This window comes from Poromitra crassiceps, assembly GCF_964638095.1.
Source record: "Poromitra crassiceps genome assembly, chromosome: 2".
NCBI classification, from domain to species: domain Eukaryota; kingdom Metazoa; phylum Chordata; class Actinopteri; order Beryciformes; family Melamphaidae; genus Poromitra; species Poromitra crassiceps.
The window spans coordinates 31,594,909-31,618,434 of record NC_139624.1 but is presented as its reverse complement, the minus strand read 5'-3'; the positions used below and the strand labels follow the sequence as shown (position 1 = coordinate 31,618,434).

The window sequence follows — 23,526 nt, the reverse complement described above, 5'->3', positions numbered from 1 at the left end:
CTTGCCTCAGCCTGTGCTCTTGTCGGGGGGGGGGGGGGGGGGGGGGGGGTCAGGATGTTTTTAAAAAGGATGGCGCTGTCGTTTGAGGACTGTTTTTTCTAAAGAGAATCCAGACATCCTTGCATGACGACATGATGGGAGTTTCCAGGTTTGGCTGCACTTGAGTTCACTTGGGTTTACATTTGAAATGTGCATGTGTATTTATACACAATCTCCAATAAAGTTGTGTAAAGCTTCCTGTGGGCCCTGCTCCTGTTTGCCTCGCCGTGTGTGTGTGTGAAAGGAAGAGCGAGCTGCATGTTGTGGTGCGCCTCCCATGCTTGTCTCCGATGCAGTAATATAGGATGCCGCAGGGCGGCAGGGGAAAATTTTGGCCATTTGAAGCCTGATTTAGAGGAATATCAATTCCATGTTCCATTTAACATAAATTATCTTTAATATCACAATCCAATTAATTAATATCCATAATGTTTATTACTCTTATCGCGCACAGGAACGTTTTGGAGAGCAGATGGAGAACGGAGATGTCGGGCTCTATTATCCTCCTGGCCTTAAATTTACATTTATGGCTTGACGTAGCGCTATTAGTGGGCATGGTCACGCGCATTCCCTAATTTTTCCTTGACTCTAAACACCAGAATGCGTGGCGCTAACCATTTAACCACGCCTTTTTAAGCATAGAATTATTCACAAGTGTTGGATTGGTGATCTCCAGTAAACCAATCACATTATTCCCTTCCAAGCTCCGATCCGCGGAGCGACTCCAGTCCGGTCAGAAAAGCCAGAGAGAGTGTGAGAGAGAGAGGGAGAAGTCTGCATGCAGACACAACTGAGAGTTGCTTTGGAAAGGAGCTCGCACCACATCGTCAATACACGTTCGCTAATAAAACTGTTTTGCCGGCTTTGTCGGCTTCAAACTGTCAATAGTGTCTGGCAACATGGAAATAACTATATATATTTAGCTGATTGATGGATAGTTTCCCATTCAGTCCCTCTCTTTTGGCCACTTCTTCTTTTCACTTTTGGGACATGTAAGAATTGTCTCCACCACGGAGGTGCTGAATAAGGCCTGGTTTTGAAAAGCGTTAACCGCAAAATTAATGCCCATAGGGAAGATCGCTTTAGGCTGGTATTTAAGGCCGAAACGCCCATTCTGGCCTATATTCTGGCACTGCGCCACGCCTCTTCAGCGTAAAGCGCATTTTGGGGCGTAAAAACATGACTGTATCCTCCCGAGTAGGCGGGAGGCAGGCGTAAAGCGTGTTTTTTTTGCGTTTAAGGCCAGTTTAGTGCCTAAGGCCAGGGGGAGAATAGAGCCCGTCATGTCAGATCCAAAGAGATTACAAACTGGTTTGTAACTAATTAAATTACTAGTTATTTTTCATTCTCACAGTTTTATATCTTTCTGCTTACTTGTAAAGTGGAAAGTCCTTCTTATGAATAAAATGAGGTATAGCAGTCCATGGCTTTGTAGAAATGTGATGATCTAAACAGCTATTCTAATCATTAATGGTTGTGATTCTATAGCGCAAACGTTGACCCTGTTTGTTAGCTTTCGTTGTCCAAACTGGAGACCAGGAGACAAACGGCAACAGTATGGATTTGCACTCCACCTTTGTATCTGCTCCTTGACATTGATTCGGTCTGGTAATTGATTTGGACTGAAAGTGGTAAGTTTTGGGCAACTATTGATTTTGGGTGCTTGCATATTGAATTCAAGCATCCAACAGGTGCTCCAAGAATCACAAGATGCAAACTCTACTTTGCCTTCCACTGACTTCTCCAATGCAATGAGCAACGGAAGACCTCGCTTTTCTCACATTGATTTTCAACATTTATTTTCAATTTTTTTCTTCATTTCTGGAAAAAGAAACACAGAAGGTAAACATTGTTTGCTCCCCCCACCCCCAAAGTCATTGATGCACAATGAAACATTAAAAATATTTTGACTTCATAAGTTATTTTTTGTTTTACAAAATGTACATTTCACATCCACAAAGAAAGAGGTTGAGGCCAGAAGTACAGCAGGTCTGAATGGATATTTTAAATGGTTTCCAATTGGTTTCAACGCTCCGCTTCCCTCTGCTACAGACAGAAAAGCCTCTTAGCTGTGTGTGCACCTCCACACAGCCAGCTGCTCTCTTGTCCCATAACTGGTGACTTTGGACAGAAATGATCTGGGCATAAAACAGCCTAGCCTGGGCCAAATGGACATGACAAAACACGTTCAAGTCCAGGGCCTTCCAAAACACACTTTCAAGTCCAGGGCCTTCCAAAACACACTTTCACTCCCATGTATTTAATTACAAAATGTAGCGGGGCATATGAAGGAGCCTTCAGAATTGTATTCTAACAGCTTACTGTATCTGGTTTCACTACACATGACTGCTGAACCTGAGTTGATGTCTACGTGCAAAGAGTTGGATGAGAAACATAAATAACATCTTCATTCTTTCACATTCACGTCTGGTAGAAACATTAACATTCAAAACGTGTTAAAGCCCCCATCTGCACTTGTTTGTCTTAATATGTTCACTCTCTGAGTCATTCTGCTGAACAGAAACATGCTAAGACAAAGTTTACATGGCGCCAAGAGTTTTAACACCCCGAAACAGTCAACATCCCGTTCCAATGGTCCCGCTGGGGAGGGGGGATCGTGACACATTATACAAAAGAGCAAAATATTGACAAAAACAAAACATTGCTTAGGGAATGTCGACTAGCTCATTTCATGGATGGAAGGAAATATGCAAGTCATGCAAATCAACAGGTACAATAGCACAGAACAATGAATGATGTACATAATACAGTACATAATTAAAAATGCAGCATAAGGTAAATCACATACCATTGCTTTTATATACCGGTATATATATATCTATATATAATTAAAGATGTCTATCATGGAATGCACGTGAAAAAAACAATGCTTGCACCATATGAAATTCAGCTATATGCAACTTACTATTATAAAGAACATAGATAATTGTCAACTGCAAAAATTAGCAGATACTTCAGACTTCCCAGCCAAGATGATAAATATGCTACAGAATGGCACATACTGAGTGACGTAGCAATGATTCCCTCATCCTGGCACTATCTCCAAATGATTCCCTCATCCTGACACTATCTCCAAATGATTCCCTCATCCTGACACTATCTCCAAATGAGACCGTCTTTGGATTCAGTCCAAACAGCCAGAAAAAAAAACTCTGGCTCCAGCATAATATTTTATGCTTTTGATCAGTCGGATCCCATCATTACCTTCTGTTCTTCACCCAATCAATTGCACCAAAAATATTGAGGACCAAGAATATTGAAGTCTCCATTTATCATTTAAAAACACACAATTTTCTTTAATTGTATGCCATCCATCATTTTGACAGAGTAGGTGTCTTTTTTTTGTCTTTAGGCTGGATTTCAGAGCGTGGGATCAAACTTTAAAACGCAAAACTTTTTCTTGACTTAGTGGAAGTGTGTTGAAGTCTCGTCTTCGCGGCCCTTGTGGATCCTGCATCAATAGAGCTGAACAGTCACATGTGCCCCGGAAGAGAGTCCCCCATTCATTTTCTCCATAGACATTTCAAAAAATCCTTAGCTTGTTTGCAACATGTGATTCCGATGACGTCGCCGGGGGGCAGCTCTCCCAGAGCTACTATATGGAGGAAAGCGAGTATGCAAGATGGTTGGATGCCACTCCACGCTGCTGGTATCAACAGAAGATTACAAAACATATAGGATATGATCCATATACAATTCAACCAAGCGATATTTCCAGTAACTTGTCTGATTTTGCTAGTGCTTTCCTATGTAGCCTGCTGCTGGTTGCCCCCCAGCATGATCACGTGTTTTGCAAACAAGCCAATGGTCAATGGTCTTGCCCCGGTCACCATCTTGATCTGAGGTCACCTGAAAACCACCAATATAAGTTTTAAGGCTGGAACCAAGCCAACCAGCCACCTACTGAATCATGAGTGACGATAAAACATTTCACTTGGAGCAAAAACAGTAGACGAAAAAAAAATCAAGGAGAAAAAAATCAATCCATGTTTTATGGTCACCCACGATTCAGTGGTTGGCTTGGTTCCAGCCTTAAAACTCCTTAAATAAGAATTTTTTGTAAATGTCTATGGAGAAAATGAATGGTGAACTCTCTTCCGGGGCAGGAGACGTCACGTGACTGTTAAGCTCTATACAGAACAACTCAGGGGCCGGTGATGATGTTCATGTAAAAAATATAAAATAAAATACAATAAACACATGCACATCACATTCTGAGGCCCTGACATTGCTTTCTGATCAACTCTTAGTCTGCAGATTTTAAGGATTTCAAATTGAAGTGTGTTATTTAAATTGATTTTAAACATTCATTCAACTAATAACCTGTTTTTGTCTCATCATTTAATAACAGTAATGTCATTGTAGGGAGTCCTGTGTCATCCTTAATGCTGTATGGGCATTCATGGATTTTTTTTTATTCTGCGGTAATTTTCTTAAGAAACATGCTACACAAATATAGGCATTACAGTATAATACTGTGTGACATTTCTTCACCTTGTGCTTATCACAACGTGGTACAGTAACTAGGAGCTTCACTATACTGAAAAACAGCCTTGTGAGCATTCCGCGTCAGAATAAATAACATGAAACACACTCCAATTCAAAATGTCCCTTGAGTTCAGATCCAGGCAGAAGCGGAGAGAAGGGAGCGCCACAGCCTTCTCACCCTGTCTTTAAGATTGGGAAATAATTCCATAAACAACCCAACTGTCCTCACTCTGTCGGCGGGGGCTTCGCTTCAGCGCTGGGGACGCTACAAACAAACAGGAAAGGATGTGCCAGAATGAATAGTAATGAGGGCAGCTTCAGGGTATTCCATTGCAAAATTCCACTTCCCCCTCCTAGACTTTAATATCTTGCTCAGATTTGAAGATTCTGACTGAGGGTCGATGCTCACTGTATATGTGATTTAGATAGCGGCTGGGCAATACGACTGTCAAACAAGCAATATATATAGCTATATATAATATCTATAGCTAGAGATTGTTCTTCACGACAACAAATATCACAATATGCTGAATGACAGTGGACCTACAACTATATAACATTTCGTCATATTCGTCATACTGAATAACAATAGGATGGGTCATGACTGCAAGAACAAGATCACGGATACAAGCAACCAAAATGGATTTCCTCAGGAGGGTGGCTGGCATCTCCCTTAAGGATAAGGCGAGAAGCTCAGCCATCTGTGAGGCACTCGGAGTAGAGCCGCTGCTCCTTCGCGTAGAAAGGAGCCAGTTGAGGTGGTTGGGGCATCTGGTAAGGATATCACCTGGTCGCCTCCTTAGGGAGGTGTTCCAGGCACGTCCAGCTGGGAGGAGACCACGGGGCAGCCTGAGGGCTAGGTGGAGAGATTATCTCCATGCTGGCCTGGGAACACCTCGGGATCCCCCAGTCAGAGCTGGCTAATGTGGCCAGGGAAAAGGAAGATTGGGGTTCCCTGCTGGAACGGCTACTTCCGCAACCTGACGCCGGATAGGCGGTAGACTTTACAGAGTCAGTGTGTACAGCAGATAGATTTCAGATGGCTTCAGATGGTACCTTGCTTTTAACCCACCTTAAACCCTTAGCTTAACCAAAAATAAAAAAAATAAATACAAATCTAAATAACTTAGCACAGACATATAATAGCTAGCCTGAATGAGAATGGTGGAGTGTTTGTTTAGGTATTTCAGAGGTGCCAAATGGGTGGAGTTTGTCAATCAACCTAGAAAAAAGGGACATGATTGAGTTTCGAGTCATATTTTTGTCACATTTGTGTTCATCCTCTGAGATTGGGGGCTGTATATTCATGTCCTTTATGGCAAATCATGTCCAATAACTCTTCGGTTTCATGTCCAGTTTTGTCTCAGAGGGAATCTTAAATACTGGGGGGAAAACAACTTTACATGTACAGTATATGTATGGTTTCCGAACATATACAAACAAATCACTCAACATTATCACTAATTCTTCATGGACATAATTACGGAAACACAAATGCAATCCACAAAAAAACAGAGACAGTACTGTAAACTATTGCACCGCTGCTTATATTCCCAGGCCCACGTCTCACTGACACGCAGTGACTCAGTACGTCCAAAAACAATCATATATCATATTCCAACTGAAGACAGATGTGACCTGCAAGTCTCTCACAATGCCCAGCTCAAGCTTATGACACATGGGCAACATGTTGAAGCAAAGAAATGGTCCATTTCACCATGAGCTTGATATTTTTCTATTCCCTAAAGATTGTATTTCATTAAGTTTTCATGTTTTCTTTTAAACTTAATTCTTATCCCTGCTGTAGGGAATATTATCCATCCTTATTTTCCCCCTACAAAGGTAACCCATGCATCATGGCTCGTGGTTGAGCGACCTGGGTCACTATGTATCAAACAGACTAAAGTGCAAGTAAATTGCAAATATCAACAAAAAAAGTCATTTAATCTAGTGCTAATTTAATCTAGTACTAATTTAATCTAGTGTTAAAATGTTATTTTAGCGTCATGTGACATGGCTGAGCGAGCTCCATTAGCCATGTCAGATATGATGATAGTGACTGATAGTGAAGACGACTTCACTGATGCTCAAACTGCATCCGTGCTGTTGATACACGAGTCCCAACTCCACAGTAAAACTGATTCCTGATCTGTCACGCTACTCTAAGGTGCTCCTGATCTGCCATGCTACTCTAAGGTGCTTAACAACTTCCGCTTCTCCTCTCTTTTCTTCCCATCCACATTCTCAGTTGTGCAATCGCTCGCTTCCCCAAAGACACTGCACATGAAGTGCACCTTAAAATACACCCACAAGCACCACGAGTGTTTCCTTTGTACATGTGAGGAAAAGGGTTTCCCCCTCCCTCTGGGCTCTTATCAACTGAAAGCTTCTGACATGACGAGGCGATGCTCACATGTTCACAGTGGTGAGAGGGATGGCGAGCCGAGGCAGAATCTCTCCCCGCTGCACGCCAAACCGCTCTGCCGTCTGTCCGGCAACCTGGAAGCAGTACTTCAGCGAGTCAATCCTTCCAAAGCCACACTGTGGCAAAACAGAAAATGCAGCTGACCCGTCAGCTTGGTCACGAGATGAAGGTGGTATTTTTTTTTCTTTTTCTAAACGACATATTGACTGTATAGTGTACAGTACGGGGAGAGAAGGGGAAGACTGAGAGAGAGGTGGAGGAGAGGAGGGGCCAAGTATCGTACAGAATGGCAACACAGGGACGATACGAGAGGGGAAGGGTCTTTTCTTTGAAAGTGATATTTAACTTTGGAAGAGCGTTCGTCCTTTTTCAGCATGCACACATGGTGACAGCATGGTGCTGCTGTCACTATCGACAATCAAGACTTTTTCTTTCAGCTCTCGGTATGTGGAAATGATCCAGGGTGGAATGGAATTGAAATGGCATGATTGTGTCTAAATGTTCATGGTCATGAATGTGTTGGAGGGGCAGTTTTTAGACGAGGGTTTCAAAAATAAAGTAAGTGCTCACTGTAGATCCCCTGAGCAGCCAATGTTGATGGTTGACCAGTCTTGATCCTCTATAAAAGGTAGGATACACCGACAAATAGCCTGGTCAAAACCATCCTGATAACATGATCTCACATTGTTTCGCTCTACGCATCAGTCTGGCCTCCAGTGATTTCAGTGGGTGGGACTGTTTGCCTTGACAGACAACTCCTTCAGCCAATCAGGGTTGCCAAATCCAATCCAAATCCTTATTATCCGTTATTCTAGAACTTAACTCTTATTTGTATCGTGTATATATTTTGCTAAAATTGTCAACTCTGGAGTGGAAACTGTACTATTGCCAACCTTGTACTTTTGCCTTGCTAAATTTGTACTCTGCTACATTTGGCTGTAAATACTCTGTCCAGATCTTGTATAGGTTTAAATGTATGCGTATTTATTGTGTTGTTTTTGTATTCTTTTTGTATTGTATTGAGTGGTTTATACCTCATGTAACGTGCGCACCTTCTACACCAAGACAATTTCCGTGTATGTGCAAACGTACTATGGGGAAAAAAAAAGAATTCTGATTCTTGTTTAATTGTTGTTATTAAGTCTATCTCTGCAATAACCGCACTTACGGCAGTGTTTACTCTACTGACGTTAATGTTACCACTCGTCGTTTTGGGAGCCGCCATTACTATCTTGCCAGCGACGACCCTGATTGTCTGGTTACATTGTCAACTATGAGGCAGGTCCCTGATTGTGAACTTTGTGATTTGTGAAAATGGCAGAGGGGAGTGAGTGTGGGAGGAGGTCGAGAAGGAAACACAATGTTTCAGGATGGATGGATCAGGATGGTTTCACCAGGCTAATGAATCTAAACGTTCAACCAAAGTGAAATATGTCAAAACGAAGTGAGGAGCATGCGAGCAGCACTGAGGAGCCAGAAGCGGATGTGGAGCTGGTCAGGCTGGTTGCGTAGCCTCCTGGGTGGCCATGGAACGGCTCTATGGCTGCCGGTTGCCGTACATCAGTGGGATGATGAAGACGGAGATGTCGTCTCCAGAGCCCAGCCTCTCGTTGGTGATCCTCCAGCCTCGGTCCCGCAGCACGCCGCGTGCTCGCATCACCAGGTCCTGCGCCGCCATCGTGTATCTGCAAACACAATGCCATAATGAAGGTTGGAACTTAATACAATCAGATCTGTTTAAGTTTTTCTGATGTCTGAATAAAACACATTTGTACATGATCACAGAATTGCAAGCTCTCATACTGTGAATTCAATATTTTGCAAATATTTTATTCAGCCCTATTTTCTACCTAGAGCAGGTAGGTCAAAGGGATATTTGACCACTCTCTACACACCAGTACTATATGTGTCAACGTTTTGAGTAACAACTTCAGTCACTGATTTGTTATCGTATTGACAAGTGTGATGAAGCTGAGCAGAATTGGTAAGTGGCCATGTGTATCATTTATCCATGTGTGAAGAAGAGCACATGATCGAAACGTCACATGTGGTCATAATACAAATAAACACCATGCAAACCATTTCTAGTGTACACACTGGGGGTAGCTCATAGCTCCGTGCGAAAAGCCAATGCTGATGTGTCTTAAAGCTGCATCCTTTCGAGTGGCCTGCAGGGGCGACTCCACTGGCTGCAAAAAGAAGTCTGATTGTACAGAAGTCAATTGGAAAATTATCCTACTTTTCACTTTTACCAGCTCAGTGGCCTTGTGGTCTGAGTGTCCGCCCTGAAACTGGGAGGTTGTGAGTTCGATCCCCGGCCGAGTCATACCAAAGACTATAAAAATGGGACCCATTGCCTCCCTGCTTGGCACTCAGCATCAAAGGGTTGGAATTGGGGGGTTAGATCACCATATGATTCCCGAGCGCGGCGCTGCTGCCGCTCACCGCTCCCCCAGGGGATGGGTCAAATGCGGAGAACAAATTTCACACATTGTGTGACAATCAGTGGGACTTTACCTTTTGACTTTGACTTTGACTTGATTTATGGCCTCAGACTCAGTTAACACTTTCCTAATGAGTTTACGCTCTCAATCGCTAGTTTCAAGTCTTGTAGCCTTGTAGTCTTGTGTAGCCTGATGTCTCCTCTGGTGTTGCATCTGATGGTGGTTATATCACTCGTTTGTTTTTAATCTGGATTGGGCTTCTACATGTTTTACCTTGGATTTTGTCACAAGGGATAGTAACATCTTGTCCTGTGTATTAATGTATTAATACAATTAAACAACGTATTAATGTTCAGTTTGTAATTTATGGTCCCATTTCAAGTAAAATAGATGATAAAGCAGACTGTGATCTGGGGCGTGATTGATCATGCAGCTCGTCAATCACGAATCAATAGCAGACTGCGCTGCGGCTCTCCTCATCCAAATTTATGTCACTTATGGCTCCAAATAACCAAGATGGCGACAGTGAAAATGCCTCGAGGCTTCAAAACGTGAATCCAAAACTCAATGGGTGACGTCACGGTAGCTATCTCCATATTTATCATACGGTCTATGGTGTACATAATACATCAGTCTATCTTTTAGTGCTGCAACGGATCGCAGTTGATCCGTGATCCGTACGGATCGGCACACGTGAAACATGGGTTAATTGCAAAGTTTAACCATCAGTGTGAAATACAGATTAACTGCTGTTTAACTGTTACTTTTTAAAGTAACATTTAACGTTACCTACATGTCGATGCAGAGTTGCAGTGATAATATACAGAAAAGACAGATGTGTGCTGTGCCTGAAGTGCAATGACTGCGTGCGTTACATTCGGGAAGGGGAGAAAAAAAGAAAAAGAGACCGATTTAAAAGCGGTCGCCAGGGCCGATTTTACACTTCATGGGCCCCTGGGCTATTCATCTCTGCAGGCCCCCCCCCTCAAGCGGAAGGGGGCGCTTCGGCGGTGCCCAACGGGCGCCGCCGAAAAAAAATTTAATTTTTTTTTTAACCTTTTTTAGCCGTATTTAAAGGAATATCTCATTTTAAATCAACATTAGGATTATACTGTTGTGATGTCATTATTCAGTATCTTCTCCTTTTCTCACTAACTTTCATGTCACCACCTGCTCTCCTGTCAGCATTCTAACTTACAAACACAAACTGTAGGTTTAGCCATCATGTTCTTTCATAAACAGCCTGATTGGAAAGAAAACATTGCCACTGAGATGTCACAACAAGCACTTTTATTATTATTATTTAGTATTTATTATTGCTGTTATTATTACAGTGCACACACACATTCTCACAATTATTGCACAAATCAATCAAGCAGTATTCAAGTCTGTTCGTACCTGAAATGTCTTCTTCCTGACTTTTGCCGTGGCAAAGCGTTTGACTAGAGTGGTGAAGTCCAATGTTCTAACAATGTCACTTTCCAATGACATCAATGTCAAGTGGGTGAGCCTTTCTTGTCCCATTGTAGACACACACACACACACACACACACACACACACACACACACACACACACACACACACAGGGGCATCCCTGTACATCTGGGGGCCCTAAGCACGATAAATTCGGGAGCCCTCTCACAGGGTTCCATGTCGTTGTTCCGACCTCTCGCTGTTCCGACCTCCCCTCTCCCAGCCCCCATGCCTAAACCTAACCTCTCCCACCCCCACGCCTAAACCTAACCTCCCCCAGACCCTAACCCAAAACCTAACCTCTCCCACCCCCCACGCCTAAACCTAAGGTCGGCATTGCGAGTGGTCGGCATAGCGGGTGGACACCCTCTCACAGTGGATGTTATTACTCTGCAAAAAAAATTGAATGGCGTCAGTAAAAAAAACATTTTTTGCGAAGACCCTGGACAGGGGGCCCAAAAAAAAAACATCAAGGGTCCCCCCCCCCCCCCCCAATTTTTTTTTTTTTTTTTTGGGCCCCTTGATGTCCCGGGCCCCGGGCTTCAGCCCGGGTAAGCCCGTTGGTAAAATCGGCCCTGGCGGTCGCCTCCATTGAGTGACATCCTGTAGGCTATGACTAACTGGGAAACTGTAGGCATGTTTGTCATCATTTAAATAAATCGCAAGTTTGTGATGTTTATGCAACTTGATATGCTGATATGCTGCCTGCCTGCCCTTCAAAAAAATGCACAGCTCCACTCACTGGGAGCACCTCCCAGCGTGTGTTCAAACTGTAAAACGGTGTGCACCATTTTGCTACCGTTTCCAGGTTGAATGTCACGTTTCCTGCATCATTTAATGCACCACTGTTTCCATTTGAATAGACTTTTTGCTAAGTGTTGTCGGGGCTGAGGGCTGAAGCCCTGTCTCTTTGCCTGTCTGTGGCATACTGTAGGCGTGTAACCAATAGATAGTGCTGTGGGTGGGACACTTTATTATCCCAACTCTATTTTTGAGGGGTAGATAATAATAATAATTATTATGTTCATCATTTGTTTATTTAAATTTATATTCTTGTTTCTTTGTATACCACTGACTATGCTGAGCATGTCTGCATTGTTTGCATAGCCTATTTGTATGTTTCCCCACCAATAAAGAGGGTGGGGGGCAAAGTAGGCTAGCACATTCTTTTAATTATTTTTTGATCCGAATACGATCCGAACCATGAGTTTTGTGATCCATTGCACACCTACTATCTTTTATTATACAACAGGTAGTTCCGGCCGAGCAATTTGATTGGACAAGAGGGATCCTACGAGTGCCTATATTTCATGATAATGCACTGGCGCTTCACTGTAGATCACTCCGCTTCACAGCTGCCCTAATCAACAAAATGCTTCACAGCTGTAGAGTAGACAGTAGTAGAGTAGACAGCCTGCAGTTAATTAGGCTGATTAGGCTACATTTTCTGCAAAGGGAAAGCTGGGGGGACTATTTTTGTTGGCGGAGGAATAAATACAGAAATCATCTATTTTCTCAGCTTTTTGTCATTTTTTTAATCAGCTTTGTTTAATAGAACTGTTGTATAAAAGCAATATCACACTCGAGGTCGTGCATTGTTGTCTAATATCGGCACTGCTGTGATTATCTACGGCACTCGGCCTGCGGCCTCGTGCCTGCGACCGAATCACAGCAGTGCCAATATTAGCCAACAATGCACTCCCTCTCGTGTGATATTGCTTAATTTTATACAACAATTAGTTCTGGCTGAGCAATTTGATTGGACAAGAGGGATCCTAGCGGTGCTGATATTTTAGTATAACATCACAGGCGCTTCAATGTGTGTATATCACTCCGCTTCACAGCTGTTCTAAATGTTTCCTTGATTAGGCTGTGTTCAAACAGCGCTCACACCCAGGGGCAGCGATATGGATTTAACCTTAGTAATGAATGGTAAGCTGAAATTGTCTGTGCTAACCATAGGTGCTAACCTTAAAGTAGCTAACGTTAGCTTAGCTAGCTTGCAGTCGGGAAACTGCAGGCAGGGAGTTTACAGTACCTGTTGTTACTTGCTTGGCAAGGAAATCATCTGTTGTCGCAAATTACTTGAAAGACTGCTATTATAACTTGATGAATAGACCAAATCAGCGGGATGTTTACATTTACTTCCGGGTACCCCTGAGGTCCACACATTATAATGGCGGTGGACGGCACAAACTGACGTGTTGAAGACAAAAACAGACAAAGAAGACAAAAATGGTTCGTCCGTGTTGTGTTGTTGTTTAATATCATTCATAACAACACTTTCACTAACGTTAGTGGAGACCAGACTAGCTAATTTACCTGTTGGACCAGACCAGAGTAGACTTGAAGCTAAATTAAATTAACTTGGCGTCAGTAGCTCTGTCTGTAATAACCTCGCGTCACCAGGCTCTTCTCACGAGTCTGCAAAAAAACAGCGAGTTTGACAGACAAACAAACGTTATTAGCTAGCTAACACTACATAAAACAAACACAGAAGAAAGGCTAGATACGTTGGACAAGCATGTTTACCAACCGTTTAACCATTTAAATTGAAAGTAGTCGGCCGAAAACAGCGAGAGGGTTTGACAGCATTTATTTGACAACACGCACATTTAAACCTGCCGCCTTCCCCAAGTGGTACCCGGAAGTAAATTTGTTTACATGGTGACGTCACGGTGATTTGGTCTATAGCTTTGTTTATGCTGTACAACTGTTGTATAAAAACAATATCACACTCGAGGTTGTGATGTCACACTTTAATATCCTCACAGCTGTGATTATCTTCGTACGACCGAATCACAGCCGTGACCATATTACAAGTGTGTATAACATCACTCCCTCTCGTTTGATTGGCTTAAATATATGATTTGTGCAGTGTCACACCTGTGCAGGTCGTCAGGGTCACAGTTGGCCAGGAAGGTGGTGACGGATTCGGCTACTTCCTGGTTGGAGAGGACGTCCCACAGGCCGTCCGTTCCCATTACCAGAACATCATCGGCTCCATGCTCGTACTGCGCCAGGTTATACACCTTCACCTGGATGCCACACCACAACATATGAGGCGTTTCATTACCAAGGACGTGAAGATGCATTTATTGTTCCATTTCCCACCAAGTTGTTTCTAGTGTAGTTTAGATTCTGTTATCCAATCCAGTTGTGTCTTAGCTTAATTTTTGTGTAAACCCAGTGTGAACCCAGGCATGAACATATTAAAGATCAAGCAGAGAGCTCTGGGATGAAAAAATAAATGCAAACTATATGAGGAGATGAAAGCGGTTTGAAAGTGCTGCCAGACAGACCGGTGAGCCGAGGTTCTGCAGCGGGGAAGCTTGCTCAAACGACGAGGAAGCACGAGGTAGTGCAGATATGATGGGACTGATAGTGGGGTTTAGCCATGTGACAGAGATTTTGATGACGTCATCTATCTATCTACACTACAGTAACCTCGCGTCAGCAAGCTCTTCCATGAGGAGAAGAGCCTGGTTCCATTACACTTGACTCACACCTCGGCGTGGTTCCGGCGTAGACACCAGAACCAGACCATGTTGGTTCCGGCGTAGACACCAGAACCAGACGGTGTAAACCAGATACCTGCCACATTTTTATCGTTCCCCCGTTGAAACGCCGATTGGAGTTGTGTGATGTCACGCATCATGCTCGTTGAAAACCGCCGTTTCAGTGAGCTCAGAGAAACTTTCCACTTTCAGCAGACAATTGTGGAAAACAGTCTTCTAGTGTCAAACTCTGCACAGACATCATTCTGCACAGTGAAGCTCAGACATGCAACTCAAGGAACAAGAAGAAAAACTGTTTTTTGACTTTAGTGGGTCTTTAACACATTCACTGCCAGCCGTTTTTCAATACTGTAGTTAGCTTCTGCCAGAGGGTTTTTTTGAGGATTCTGGCTCATCTTTCAAGAGCCGAGGATTCGTTTCTGTTAGGATTTTGTGAACACACAATATCTCAAAAGAACTAATAGAATGTGTGCTTTCTCTGTCTAAAAGAGTTAGTTTGTAGAGTTAGTAGTTATGTAAGCATTAGCAGTTGAATACAGCATGGTTTCAGCGTCTGAAAAATTATTCTGAGATAAACGGCTTTTTGTGAAATTCGATAGAACAGTCACTTTAACCATTCATTTTTGGCATCAGTAAGACGTCAGACATCTAAACAATAGTTTTGAACAGTAATTTCCTCCATAACAGCAGGAAACACCCCTCTCCTTCAAACTCCTCCCTCCGTGTGTGTTCTTCTTGGCTGCAGCGGGCGTGTCACAAGCTCGTTTCTGTTGCTGCTGTAACCTCGCGTCACCAGGCTCACTGCTTTGCTGCTGCTGTGCCTGTCTGCTGGCGGCCGCTGGCCAAGTCTGGTGGGCTCGCTCGTTTCTTGGGGTTCTGAGAGCTTTGATGAAGCTTTTGCGATTCTGGTCTTATTTATGCTGCGTGTTTCAAAGTGTGTTCCACCCGTAATCTATTATGCAAATTTGCAAAACCCCACCGCCAGCTCCCAAGCGCGAAAGCGTTTTCGCCAATCCATTTTCATGAGAATGGCTTCCTCACACTGCTTTTTGCTTGCCTTCCTCTAGAATGGAGAGCACTGTCGCCACTTAGTGGGTCGGTGGAATGGGTTGTACACGTTCAGTAGCTCCAATATTTTTATAGGAGACGTGGGGGTCATTGATCCACGTAGCACCGTCAAAAAATTTTTTTTTTTTTTTTGACGTCTCAACTCGTCATTGGCAGTCAACCGTTGGATTCTTTTTGACGAGTCAACTCGCCATTGGCAGTGAACGTGTTAATGATCAAGCACACATTCCTTCCATACCTCAGGGCAGCAGGACAGGAACGGCTTGATGTAGATGTTGGAGTCGTGAACTTTGAGGTCATGGTCACCGAGGCCCCGGGTCACACCGATGGTGGCCAACACCCGTGCCTAGGGAAGACACAGGTTGTCAACAAATGTTTAGAAAGGAATATATTGAAATACATTAATCCACTGGTCAACTTACATGTAAAAGAAAAATCCACCCTAAGAAACCTGAAGGTGGGGCATCTGGGTAGTGTAGAGGTAACGCACATGTATCGGAGGAAGCATGTGCTAGTTTACAACTCTCCCCAGATTGGCAGATGGGGTGGAGAAATGAACGGGACAGCAGGGGGAATTGGCCAAGTACAATTGGGGAGGAAATAGGAGAAAAATCCTTCCATCGTAGAAGAGGCAGAGAGACCAATCTCTCCATTGAGAGGCCATGATACAAATAAGACAACAGAAGACTGGAAAAACTCTTGCTCCTTTACCACTAGTGGTCTCTCTGCCTAAACTATATGCAACAAGCTCAGTGGTCTCTCTGCCTAAACTATATGCAACAAGCTCAGTGGTCTCTCTGCCTAAACTATATGCAACAAGCTCAGTGGTCTCTCTGCCTAAACTATATGCAATAAGCTCAGGTCCGAAAAGAAGCAAATCAATCACTGAAGCAGAGGTAGACGAGGCAGGTTGAGGGAAACTGTCTCTACACCAATAATGTAAATTACAACACACCATCCCAATTTGTTATAACTCCCAGAGTGCTTTGAATATCAGAGATTGATGATAACAGAGTAAGATTATCTTACTTATCCAGGGTGGAATTTTGCTTCCCTGTAGACTGCTACCTCCATGTTAACTCTTTAGCATACACTGTGTTGAATGATCGGAGGCAACATCTATCTCAGAGAATGACTTCAGTTGAGACAAACAGTCAAAGTCACTTTTCATACTTTTCCAGACATTCCAACCATTGTAGGAACCCCGTTATTCATCAGTTCATCTTACAGTATGATTCGCCTGCCTTTTATGAGACAAGACCGGCACTGTTGTATAAGAAAATACAGATCAAAAAAATAAAATAGAAACATTCTTGTCATATCTCTCTTTGAATCAAACTGAATGGATGGAGAATACGAAATCAACATAACAGAGAATTTGAAATATTCTTTACATTTGATTGTTTTGTATTTCAGTGGGCGCTGTTCTCATCCTCTCCCCTGCCATCCCCGCGGGGATTAACTTCACTTCTCAGAGATGAGAGGACTGTCATCTGCTGCCGGGGAGTGTGTGTGTGCATGTCGGGGTGCGCGCACACGCGCATGTGTATGTGCGAGTGTATGTGTCCTCTTTTCAAATGTGTTCCCCCACAGTATGCTAGGCGTACATCAGAGAATGAGTGTATGCCCACTCCCTGGGTAGCTGGAAGGCTGGCAGGCACGTAGAGACTGTGTGTGTTTGTGTGTGTGTCAGATTGACAATGTTGGAGCAAGTGATTCACTGTTTTCTCAGCAGTTCTGACTTCCTGTAAAAAGGCACAGTAGGGCTGGGCAATATCAATATCGTGATGTGAGACGAGATCGTCTTTCGATTTTGGGTATGGAAATTTGTAATATTGTGATATGGCATAAGTGTTGTCCTTTCCTGCTTTTAAAGGATGCATTACAGTAAAGTGATGTCGTTTTCTGAACTTACCAGACTGTTCTATTACTCATTGTTCACAATTTTGAATTTGGAACTAAGTTAATTCACACTCACTCAGCTTGACAGCCAAAATGGGCAGTTCACATTCATTCCCCCCTCCCATTTTTTTAGCTGCTCCAGCAATAACCAATGCCACTGTTTTTAAACTAAGTCGATGTGTCTGTGTACAGTATGTGTGTGTGTGTGTGTGTGTGTGTGTGTGTGTGGGGGTGTCTGTGTGTGTGTGTGTGTGTGTGTGTGTGTGTGTGAGCCCCGCCCGCGGTAGACAGAGGAAGAAGAGAAGACAAGAGACAGATGCAAAAGCAGTGCGGCGAATTGACAGCAAAACCTGTTTTTTTCTTATGTAAATTGAATTAGCACACATGTAAACAAAATGGGCAATTCAAAATAGGATTTAAAAGAGCGAGAAAAGAGCAGAGTGCCGTTAACACTGGAGTTGCAGGAGTGAACGGCGCTCACTGTATCACAGCATGCGCTCAGCTCACATTCAACTAAATATGATTATTTATTTAAAACACTTTTCATTGTGTAAATATTTTGTGAAACACCAATCATCTCTACAATATTGTTGCAATAACGGTAGAGGTATTTGGTAAAAAATATTGCGATATTTGATTTTAGCCCACTTCGTAGAGAATAGCAAGACATATTTGTGTAATGCCATTCAGCCGAAAAATACCAAGATATGATTTTGTGGTCCATAGCGCCCAGGCCCAGCCCCAAGGCACACAGGACTTGGAACGCGCGCACGCACGCACGCACACACACACACACACACACACACACACACACACACACACACACACACACACACACACACACACACACACACACACTTTCTCTCTCTCTTACCTTTTTCCCTTCACCATATATTAGTGGAAACTTGAGATCTTCATCCTCAATAGTCTTATATGCCCTGATTTTGAAGGAGAGGACAGAGAAAGCAGACCAGTGAGTATGTTTCTCTCTCTCTCTGTCACTCACTCTCTCTCACACACGCACACACGCACTAACATTATATCATATCAGGTTTGGCTGCACCCTCGTTAGTGCTGTCCTGGTCTCTGTAGGCTCTGCCTATATAGACTAGTGTGAGCAAAGGGTTAAGGGGACGACAAAGAGAAAGACAGCGAGAGGGAGAGGTACACACCAACAGTGGGGCCAACTATTCACTGAAACAGTTTCAAGTTTGGATTGTTGTTTCATTTAGCCTGGCTGCAGCTGGGGAGGGATGTGCTTTGCAATTTTGGGGCTCCGTACCAGACAGTACCAACCAATCCCAGAGCAGTAACCGTTTCCATTTCTGATCATAATTTGCATTGAGTGTCAGCAGAATGGGCTATGTGCTTAGCGATCGTAGTGCTTTTGGATTAACTGGCATTCCGTTTTGCCCGATTAATCTCAGAGGAGAGAGAGAGATTGAGAAAGAACGGGTACTACTGACCATCCGTTCATGGTGAAGTCTCGGTACAGCATCCTCTTGCCCACCTCCTTCCTCTGAACTCTCCTGGGGAATTCCAGGTGGGTGAACTCATTTCCTAACAGGTGAGGCTGCATGAAGCCCTGGAGGACAAAGGGGCCAAAGTTGTTAGATTCCGTGCCTACCAACATGAAGGTCGCAGGTTCGAGCCCCCATGGTCCGGCTTGGTCGGCCGTTCATACAGGCACAATTGGCCGTGTCTGTGGGTGGGAAGCCAGATTAAGGGTAAGTGTCCTCGTCGCTGCACTAGTGCCGGGACAGGCGGGACAGAGTTGGTCTGCGATTCCTTCCTGAAGGACAATGTTGTGCTAAAGTTCAATTCAAACCAGCTGTTCTACTGGTTTCTTTCTTGAGTTGCCGACAGTATGTATGCGTGGCAATATCTACCTGGACTACTATGGCCTCCTACCTGACTAACCCATGGCATTTATGTAGCCGTGATATCCCAAGGCGTCATGTACAGTGGTACTAGTTTTCAGCCTCTACTACACAGAGGACACCTAAAGAAATCTAACTCTAAACCTAGAGAGATCGCATACTTCCGCCAACCTTTCTACAACATTTTGTGATATTACGTGAATTTGTTTGTTTCGTGCAAACAGACAAACGGGGGCAAAAACATGACCTCCAACTCGTTGGTCTGGCAAACTGTTGGCGGAGGCAATATCTGAAAATTTGTGGCATAAGCATACCAAATTACCAGAGCCATTGAGATATAAAGAGTTGTGTCATCTCCGTTCACTCCAATGGTCTGTTTTTTTTTACACCTTGCAACAGTTCTGTTAGGTTTACTCACTGGATTAAGCAGTGCTATAGCGTTGTTAGGGTTACTCACTGGATTAAGCAGTGCTATAGCATTGTTAGGGTTACTCACTGGATTAAGCAGTGCTATAGCGTTGTTAGGGTTACTCACTGGATTAACAGTGCTATAGCGTTGTTAGGGTTACTCACTGGATTAAGCAGTGCTATAGCGTTGTTAGGGTTACTCACTGGATTAAGCAGTGCTATAGCGTTGTTAGGGTTACTCACTGGATTAAGCAGTGCTATAGCGTTGTTAGGGTTACTCACTGGATTAAGCAGTGCTATAGGGTTGTTAGGGTTACTCACTGGATTAAGCAGTGCTATAGCGTTGTTAGGGTTACTCACTGGATTAAGCAGTGCTATAGCGTTGTTAGGGTTACTCACTGGATTAAGCAGTGCTATAGCGTTGTTAGGGTTACTCACTGGATTAAGCAGTGCTATAGCGTTGTTAGGGTTACTCACTGGATTAAGCAGTGCTATAGCGTTGTTAGGGTTACTCACTGGATTAAGCAATGCTATAGCGTTGTTAGGGTTACTCACTGGATTAAGCAGTGCTATAGCGTTGTTAGGGTTACTCACTGGATTAAGCAGTGCTATAGCGTTGTTAGGGTTACTCACTGGATTAAGCAGTGCTATAGCGTTGTTAGGGTTACTCACTGGATTAAGCAATGCTATAGCGTTGTTAGGGTTACTCACTGGATTAAGCAGTGCTATAGCATTGTTAGGGTTACTCACTGGATTAAGCAGTGCTATAGCGTTGTTAGGGTTACTCACTGGATTAAGCAGTGCTATAGCATTGTTAGGGTTACTCACTGGATTAAGCAGTGCTATAGCGTTGTTAGGGTTACTCACTGGATTAACAGTGCTATAGCGTTGTTAGGGTTACTCACTGGATTAACAGTGCTATAGCGTTGTTAGGGTTACTCACTGGATTAAGCAGTGCTATAGCGTTGTTAGGGTTACTCACTGGATTAAGCAGTGCTATAGCATTGTTAGGGTTACTCACTGGATTAAGCAGTGCTATAGCATTGTTAGGGTTACTCACTGGATTAAGCAGTGCTGTAGCGTTGTTAGGGTTACTCACTGGATTAAGCAGTGCTATAGCATTGCAGCAGAATGGACGGTTTGTGATGTACTTTGAAAGAAGACGTTTCAAGAATCAAATTGTACGTTATCATCAGCTTTATTGTATGCATTCAAACAGCCCACCACATAGTACTTCCTGGAACTATGGTTGATGCTAGAATGGAGATACGCGAGTCATGTGACGAATCACGATCAAGACTTTTGGACTTCCGCTGGCGCGACATTTTTACTGTATGTGAAAATCCAAGTCAAGATACGCTTGGATTTGTTACCAGGAACTGGAGTCGCTGTCGTTCTGATTCTGGAGTGAACTCTGTCGACATGGGAATGACGTCACCGTTCCTGACAATGATAGCCCTGGAGAGTGGAGACACACACACACACACACACACACACACACACACACACAAAGTTTAAAAACTCGTGTACACCAACCTTTAGATTCAAAAGTCAAAAGCAGCTGTGTTTGGTCACAGCTCTGATTCTCTCTGTACCATTTTAGACAAGCACTTTTTTGCTTATGGCCCAATGCATAAGGGGATCAGAATCTGAATCAGCTTATTGGCCAAGTATGTGCACATACAAGGAAATTGGCTCTGGTTCGCTTAACTCACAATGTACTTGTATACAAAAGAAAAGAAAAGAGATGAAAATGTAGGCTCAGGCTAAAACAAACAATAACAAAGGATAATTACATGTATATGTATATGTATATATATATATGTATGTATATATATATATATATACATATATACATACACACACGTGTGTATATATATACGTGTATACTGTATAAATAAGCTACATGTATACACATGTGACTGACGTTCTGACAACATACAGTATGGCTGTGGGTCTCTAAGATGCCTGACCTGTGGTATATTTAGGCTATCACCGGCCCTCTCATTTACACACTTTACATACATACATATATATAGAGCCCTTATAATATGTGGTTATATTTAGCATGACGCCGGTGTTTCTCAGACACGTGGTGATTCTCCCGCTACACTGAGGTTGGTACTGTACATGTTAAGCCAGGGACCAAATTGATTTTCTAAAGTTTTGGCCATTTGAAGCCAGATTTAGAGGAATGTCTCATTTAAAAGAAAATGAAAAATGTGCATCTTAAAATAAAGTGCTTTAATTTGAGAATAATTCGTTTCCTCTTTTCTTCCTTTTGTTTACTCCAGGGGTTTTCTCCTCAGAGAACATATAAACAGCTTCCCCCCAATTATTATTGCCATTATTAATAATATTATTGTTGTATGATCCGAGTTCCAAAAATGTTGTAAACCTCTTCACCCCAACCTTCTTTATCCTTCCCCCCCCCCCCAAATATCTTCTTTTAAACATTTTAAACATCTTTCTCCACTCTGAAGGACTTTTAATCTTTTTTTAAACACATCTTTGTTATAACTAGCGGGATACCCGCCTCGTGCAGTGTGTATCAAGTGTAAATGTTGTGTTCTCTGCATGTTCAACCCCTATGGACTGTGTCTGCAGCCAGGCTGGCCAGTGTGGACAGACAGTTCCCCAGCCCCATGCATCTCGTAAAATTCGTCTGAAGTGTGTGTTGAATGCATTTGCTATTTTTAAACTGTGATCAGAATCAGAATCACTTTTATTGCCACAGTATGCAAGTTACATACGAGGAATTTGTCTTAGTGTCTGTATGCAGCGTAGCGGTCACATCAATATACAGAGATAAGAAGTAGGAAGATAACTAAAAACAATCACAAAGTTGCAAGTGCAATCAAATCGAGTAAATATATACAATATGTACATGAGTGGTGAGGTGTTCTGTGGATAATAAATATGAATTTACGTTGAATTTACATGAGATTTACAGAGAGTTAAATAGACGTTAAATAGGCAATGGATTTACATGAATTTATGCTATGTTGTGTTATGTGGATATTTCATGCCTGAGTGCGAGCAACTGCAACTTGTCCCAATTTCCCCCCGGGGATCATTAAAGTCTTTCTGATTCTGATTCTGATTTACAATCGGAGTTAAATAAGAATCTACATTAAATGTACAGGCTAAGTTAAATAGGCATTAAATGTGCAGGGAATTTACATGAATTTACAGTCCCAGTTAAACAGGCATTACATTAGATATGAGTTACAGTTTTATGGGGGGGTGGGGGGGGGGTTCAGTTGAGTTTAGGAGGAGGTAGTGAGTTTGTGTGTGTGTGTGTGGGGGGGGGGGTTGTTGGTGAGGTCCTTGGCGGAAGGGGTTTCCGGGCCTTGTTGGTGAGGCTGATGGCGGTTGGGAAGAAGCTGGTCTTGTGGCGGGTGGTTCTGGTCTTGGCAGACCTCAGTCTCTTGCCGTGGGGGAGTATCTTAGTTTGTGGCCAGGGTGGGAGGGGTCGGCCATGATCTTGCGAGACCGCTTCAGTGTCCTGGCTGCATGCAGGTCCTGGAGGGATGGCAGGTTGCATCCGATTATCTTCTCAGCGCAGCGGATGATGCGCTGAAGTCTGTTAATGTCTTTGAGAGTGGCAGCAGCATCCCAGACGGTGATGGAGGAGGTGAGGATGGACTCAACGATGGAGGTGTAGAAGTGCACCATCGTGGCCTTTGGCACTTTGAATTTCTTCAGCTGCCGCACAAAGTACATCCTCTGCTGTGCCTTCTTGGTGAGAGCTCTGATGTTCAGCTGCCATTTTAGGTCCTGACTGATGATGGTCCCCAGGAAGCGGAAGGACTCCACAGTGTTGACTGGGGAGTCACCCAGGGTGATGGGGGAAGGT

The 23,526-nt window shown here is 43.3% G+C and overlaps 1 protein-coding gene across 3 annotated transcripts in view; it reads right to left on the bottom strand.

Moving 5' to 3' along the window:
- Nucleotides 1-8,510: 8,510 nt before the first annotated feature.
- The window catches only part of LOC310789161 (protein phosphatase 1H-like), a gene marked incomplete at its 3' end in the record, with an annotated part of 41,142 nt that continues 26,126 nt past the window's right edge, over nucleotides 8,511-23,526 (bottom strand). For all 3 annotated transcript variants that reach the window (XM_083650749.1, XM_083650750.1, XM_083650751.1), the window contains exons 5-10: nucleotides 21,041-21,125; nucleotides 18,846-18,964; nucleotides 18,254-18,317; nucleotides 15,716-15,823; nucleotides 13,778-13,929; nucleotides 8,511-8,658 (exon numbers count right to left, since the gene is read on the bottom strand). In XM_083650749.1, the coding sequence (XP_083506875.1) occupies nucleotides 8,511-8,658; nucleotides 13,778-13,929; nucleotides 15,716-15,823; nucleotides 18,254-18,317; nucleotides 18,846-18,964; nucleotides 21,041-21,125 (676 nt within the window). The remainder of the gene's footprint in view (nucleotides 8,659-13,777; nucleotides 13,930-15,715; nucleotides 15,824-18,253; nucleotides 18,318-18,845; nucleotides 18,965-21,040; nucleotides 21,126-23,526) is intronic.